Source organism: Dendrobium catenatum, unplaced genomic scaffold (genome assembly GCF_001605985.2).
Source record: "Dendrobium catenatum unplaced genomic scaffold, ASM160598v2 fragScaff_scaffold_158, whole genome shotgun sequence".
Taxonomy (NCBI): domain Eukaryota; kingdom Viridiplantae; phylum Streptophyta; class Magnoliopsida; order Asparagales; family Orchidaceae; genus Dendrobium; species Dendrobium catenatum.
In genome coordinates this window covers 248,004-254,706 of record NW_021318620.1, presented here as the reverse complement: position 1 = coordinate 254,706, position 6,703 = coordinate 248,004, and the positions used below count along the sequence as shown (strand labels likewise).

General features: G+C 36.4%; 1 protein-coding gene across 1 annotated transcript; it reads right to left on the bottom strand.

Moving 5' to 3' along the window:
• Window positions 1-536: 536 nt before the first annotated feature.
• LOC110102710 lies at window positions 537-6,501 on the bottom strand. The gene is made up of 6 exons (XM_020831157.2): window positions 6,221-6,501; window positions 6,009-6,092; window positions 5,879-5,918; window positions 1,188-1,256; window positions 977-1,086; window positions 537-862 (listed from the first exon to the last, which is right to left on the bottom strand). Exons 1-6 carry the CDS (start codon window positions 6,340-6,342, stop codon window positions 727-729), a joined length of 561 nt encoding a protein of 186 aa, XP_020686816.1. The 5' UTR covers window positions 6,343-6,501; the 3' UTR covers window positions 537-726.
• Between the last annotated feature and the right edge of the window lie 202 nt (window positions 6,502-6,703).

Sequence of the window (6,703 nt, the reverse complement as noted above, 5' to 3'; positions counted from 1 at the left end):
AGCAATGTACCTCCATTACTTTACGAAGCTCTATTTGGTATTAGGGTTAAGGTCAACCCGGACCCAAAAATCCGACACGAACCCGACCCGAAAATTTTAGGTTAGGTCAACCCGGACCCGAAACGGGTTAGGTTCGGGTTCAATAATTCGACCCGTTTCAAAAATCGGTTCGAGTTCGGGTTAACTCTTTGATCCGATAGTGACCCAAAATTGACACGTTTTGACCCTAAAACCCGATATTGACCCATTTTCGACCCAAAAAGCGGAGTTTGACCAGTTTTTTACCCGAAAACTAGCAATTTTTTCACGATTCCGGGTCATTCGGGTCGTGTCGGAAAAATCAATCCGTTTGCAAAAACGGGTTGGGTTTGGGTTGACTCGAATAGTGCCGGGACAATTTTGAATTCGACCCGAACCTGACCTGTGACCCGAAATTGACACCCCTATTTGATATGTTGGTTAGATGCTTTGATTACCAACTAAGATATCTTAAATTTGAGTCATGAATACTGACATATCTCTATTTGGCGAGTCACTTCAAGCAAATGATTACTCTAATAAATTAGCATCACATAATTATTATCTAGAGAAAGTTTACAGAAGTCAGATTCCATATGTATCTCACTTGCAAAGTACATATAGAACAGTTACTAATCTTAGTGTCATACATAAACTAATATAAATCACACCAAAGAAGATCACCATAGACAACAAATCATTCAATATTCAGTTATTTGGATCCTTACCAAATCCCATTAAGGCATGTGTTATAAGCATCGAGCCCCTCCTGGTGATTTCAGCAAGACGGCCAACCAATGGCAGCTTCACTGTCTCCCTGTTCTTCAGTGGCTTCTTATCCCACCTGCAATTCAACAAAGGATCAGTAAAAAGTTCAAAAAAAAGCCAAGTAAAATCTTTCCTCTCACTCAATTATTTGTGTGGAAGTTGATAAGATAAATAGTTCAGAACGACTCACCAATCTTCATGGCGGACGATTTTTCCTTTCTCCATTTTCAACTTGATAAGAGATACTAAATCCACATCTCTTCCAAATATCTTGTAGTGTTGCTTGTTATCAATTAAAACCTGAATGAAGATGCAATACTGTGATCATTTTTGGACTTTCTGATACAAAGCAATGGGCAAAGTATAGTTCTGCTCAAAAGAATGTAATACTGAAATCTGACCTCAACATTTCCTGGTGAGGTAGAATTCGCGTTTAGAGTGTATTCTACAATTTCAGACTCGCTGAATACCTGAAATAGAAGTGCTAGTCATGTCTGAGAATGCAAACAAGAGTAGGAATCCAGTACTGAAATCTACTTTCCCATGCATTTCTTCACAAATAAAACCATCAGTCACTGCTCCTCCCTTGCATGCCGGCACAAGGGAATAGCATAAAAAAGAAAAGATTTTACTTTGGGTAATTGCAAACATAAAAAGATATAAAGAATATAAAACTAGAAGAGACATAATGAGAAATTAGTAGGATAAAGAAGAGAGCAACAATTTTAAGATTTTTTTATGACTTTATATTTTAAAATTTTAATAAACTTATACATAATATTTTTAAGTTTATTTTTATTAATATTTTTTAAATGAACAAGCACACAAGCCAATGGGACTAGCAGGGCCAGCTAAATCTTGCCTTATTAGCTCATCAACCTCAGCTCAAAAGCCATTTATCAAGATAAACTTGAGCTAGCTCACATGCTAGCTTGGATCAATCACACTTTGAGCGACCATACCAAATCTGCCCAGCCCATAAAATGTTAAGCCCAAGCTTAGCTCTAGCTTAATTTGAATTGAGATCAAATTAACTTGAACTTCTAAAGCTCAAAAATCATATAAAATAAATTTTTAGTTTACCAATGCTTAATCAAAAATTTATTTGAGCCATTATATATATATATAAAAAGGATTCATGTAGCCGACCCCACGTAGTGGGATAAAGGCTTGATGTTGTTGTTGTTGTTGTTGTTGTTGCTTATAACACTTAATATCATCATGGGGAGCATATATCAGAGTTTATTGCTCACCGTCTAGACTTACAACCTTACGCAACAAAGACATACTTAATGATAAAGCACAATCAAGAAAAAAAAAAACTTACGAAATTCAACTATCAATAACATATTCAAAATAGTGAGCAATTTCTAAGAATCAAAAGAACCAAACGTGAATTTTCAGCAACTTTATGACAAGTTACTTCATGCAAGAAAGGAAAATTTTCCAAATAACATTATTTAAGCTTAATAATTTATTTCAATAGTACTTTCTTAGAGACAATGCGAAACAAATATATATGTGAAAAGGTTACAGCATCTCCAGTGGCAGATAAGATTAGAGAGAGTCACCTTAAATGGTTTGGTCACACAAAACGTCGGCCTTCCAATGACCCAAATAGGAGAGTAGATATATTAGATATGACCTATGTTAAGAAAAATAGATTTAGATCTAAAAAGACTTTGTTAGTAACTATTAGAAATGACCTTTTTTTATTAAATTTAAATGAGATTTTGACTCTTAATAGGACACAATGAAAAAAAAGGATTCATATAGCCAATCCTATATAGTAGGATAAAGGCTTGTTGTTGTTGTTGTTGCTGCTGCAATACCTTCTTTGGGTTTTATATAATACTAATAGCTTGGTTTATCTATGAAGAACTCCTTCATAGTTAATGCATAAGATTGTTCTGGGTTTGTATTCTTTGTTAGGCCGGCCCCTCCTGGGCCGGTTGAACCGGTCCCTAGTGGACTGGTTTTAACCTACACCAGGCAGCCCAAGTACTGGGCGGAACCAAGGAAGGGAGAAAGGGAGGGGGCAGTTGATGCTAGGGGGCCCACATGCTAATTAAAATTGCTTAGGAGGAAAATTTTGAATTAGGGGGGGGCTATTTAGGAAATTTGTAATTGTCATTTGTCTTTAATTAGCTCTTTTGGAGAGGGTTAGGGCTTCATCTTAAGATTGGTTGAATTTTGAGATCTAGGGTTTGGTTCTTTTGGGCTCTAGGCTTTGCTAGAAATTTGGATGGTTGTTTCTTCCTCTCGAATTGAATGTTCTTGTTTGTGGATTGAATAGAAGTTATTTTCCTTGATTTTACTCTCCAATTTCATGCAAATTCTGCATCATATTACTGATTTCTCTCTGAAATCAGCAGATTTCTCGCTGTTCTTACCGATTAATGATAGGTTTGTTTGTGAACTCAAGTATTTCCTATCATTCTATTCCGATATCTAGTAATTTTCTCCATACAAATATTTTGTTAAATCTTATTTAACCGCTTAGTGGATAGCAAGATATTTGCCTAGACTGAGTCGACCTCTGCAAGAGAAACTCCCTCCATCTCATTGCCTAAGACTTTGCTGTGATGGGGCCATTGGACGCTTACCTTGACTGATGTCCATTCTTCCCCCACCAAATAAAAATTTACGAGTTAGATAGATAAAAAGTTGGAAAAACAAGAGATATATACAGTATCGAAATCAAACAAATATAACTGTGCTTCCAATATGGCAAAGATTTGCTAAGATGCAACATTTGTCACATTCTTTTGATTAATAGATTTAATAGCACTTTAATCAATCCGAAGCAAGAATTTCTTGTTAAATAAAAAATCATGAAGTTTAATAAAGCATTTGAAAAACAAATGCATCTTGGGCTTTATTTGGAATGACTTTTTTACTGCTTCTTAAAACAGTTTTTTAGAAAAAAAAAAATTTAATTTGTGTACTAAAACTGTTTTTAGAAACAGGAAAAAAGTTGTCCCAAACAAAATCTTATTCTTGATGGTGGAATACTGGATCTCAGCGGTATATGATTTTCTAGAAAAGTGTCTATCTACTTCTTTAGTAGAAGAATTGGATTTTATTTGTATTGATGCCTTACACAATTTGTATTTAATGTGCATTCTGGTATAAGTAGTTGAAGTTAAACTTGAGTGGTTATCTTAAAATATTTAGAAGGGTTGTTTCTTTCTTGGATATGATTCATATATATGCTCCGCTATCAACCAAAGCCATAAGATTCTGTATAACATATAATTATTTATAATCAAGTGAATTCTAATAAATTATTTATGCAAGATTTCCTTTTGAAAGGCATTTAAATATCCTAAACCAACAATTAATTGACCTTCTTAATTGCTCTATAGTTGGGGGTTGAATTGATCTATTCATCCTTAAACTTGATATTCTAGATGAATCTCGTATATGTCAATGTAGTTATTTCAAGGGTATCTAGAGGTCCCAGTAAGAAAAATCGGCCAAAGTAGTCACATTGCTCATCTAAGGCACAAACTAGCATGGTTGGTGATTCATCCCAATCCATTGCATCAAAGAGTCGTCCCAGGCGTGCGCATCAGGGGACTTGTAGAGATTCACATAAGCCCACGGAAATTCGTCATCACGACAAAGATCAACCATCCATGACTACTCATCATCATCCAAGCTATCAAGTCACCACTGACATCCCCCTATCCAGCTACAAAAAGTGTACACCTCAGGGGCCCATGACTACGCTCGCCAATATTTTGTTAGACCTCAACCCACATACATCATTACCCAAAGGGACTCGTCCTTTGCAGCTAAATGTCCAAGTACAACCTCGAAGGACTCTCCTTCGCCTCCGCGGAACTCAACTACACAAACTCGACTTCCACAACTATCTTGAAGACTTGCCCAGTGCGCTACCCGTGAAGACTTGTGCTTGAACAAAAGGACATGTAACAAAGAGCCATGTGGAAAACTAGTCAATCTCTTGTGTCCTATGCAATCTATAATGAGTCATACTTTATGTTATACTTTTTGACATTTTTTATTTATTGTGTAGCATTTCCTTTAGCCCTCTCATTCCTATAAATAATGAGTGAAAAGACACAATTTGGATCTTTTGGATGTTCTCTGATTTCTTGGCATACTTTGAGCATACTTTACACTCCCATCTCTCTCTCTCTCTCTCTCTCTCTCTCTCTCTCTCTCTCTCTCTCTTCATACTCACCCGAATCTCTTTAAGCTCTTCAGTTCTTACTTAAAAGATTGCTTGATAGTAAAGTCAAGTGCCATCCACAGACAAATTCCGATCCAACATCCTAAAAAGTATAGTGAACATGAATTGATGCCAATGAAAAGAAGACAAAAGCACATTGTGAAGATCAGTAGAATCCAAAGCTGTTGGCGAACATGAATAACTCCAACTACAATACTAGTTGTGACCTTAGGAGATGGAAGAAAAACTCACTAAAATTGTAGTTCACAAATAACTTCTACAGCTGGAAATGAGGCTATCAAAATAGTCTTCATGTTTCCAAACAAATTGTGTCCATATGATAAGCAATTCAAGTTTGGCTCATTCATGAAGCATACAAATCATTCTTGTTAATTGCACAAAATAGTGCATGATATTGCTAATAGCATAGCAATGCTCATATCTTGCTCTATTGGCATATCAAGGCATAAGTGTACTAACTAGTGCATATTACGTGCACTTTGTGCAAGCTATCTGCTCTATAGAGCATAGCACATACAATCCATGCTATAATGTTGATTTTATTTCTTAACTGAACTTCTTAATTATTTTGATTGGAATACCACTAAAAGAGACTAAAAGAGCTAATATTGTATGTGTACTAATCTATAACATTCAAGATCAAACTAAATGAAAAGAAAATAAATCTTCACAGGCCTAATATACTTGTAGATGGAAGTGAATGATGGAGCAATAAAGAATATGATTATCTAAGAATATGTTAAAACAATCTTGTGTTTGATTATATAACAAATGGAGACTTTTAAGATTTAGAGAACAGAACTATAAGCTTCTACAAATCATTCAAGTAAAAAAAATCATTCTTTTTAAAATGGATAAAGATGTAAGAACCTTGGGAAGAGCATAGAAGGCCGACTTGATCTGCTTCACTCTGTAAAAAAAACAGAGGACTAGAAACTGAGCGTTCATCTACAACATAAAACATCCTATACGCAAAACAAAAAATAGTAAGCTCGCTCACCCTTGAGCAAGCATAAGAGGATCCTCAAAAGTGGCTTCCGGTGCGTAGATTTCGAAGTCTTTAGCCGTCGCGCGTAATCCATACCTATCAAATCAGCACAAACCCTAATATACATCCCATATACAGTAATCGAAAAGCAACAAAAATCAAAATTTATATCTCTTTCTCCTCTTCTGAGTCGACAACTCGTCCAAGCCTGAGCAAGAGCTTACATGTTGAGAAGATGAGGCATGATGTGCTGAGATATTTCATCGATATTCAAGGATTTGGGATCGTCGAATCCTTTGGCTTGCTGCTCCTTGCTCGACTGGGAGTCCATCGCCCCCTTCCCCATTAAAGCCCTAGTTCTTGTATGACCTTTCAGCAACAACGGGACGGGATGATCAAATTTCTGCCAGAGGAAATTAAAATTTGAGGACTTTAGCAAGACGAGAGAAGCAATTTTGAGACAGTGAAAGAGCGAAGACTCGAGTGATCGGAATCAGGAAGAGTGGCGGGGTATTGAGGCCTGTTCAGAGGAAGATGATGGACAGGAATGCGACACGTGGCAAAGAGGGGACACCTAATCTCGACATGTGGCGTGGATCTCTCAGAATGCGCCATTTGGCTCGCCAGAGATGCGAAGGTTAGGAGGGATCGACGGGTGTTCGTTGCTGGCGGCGGAATTTTTATTAAAATTTTATTAAAAATAAAAT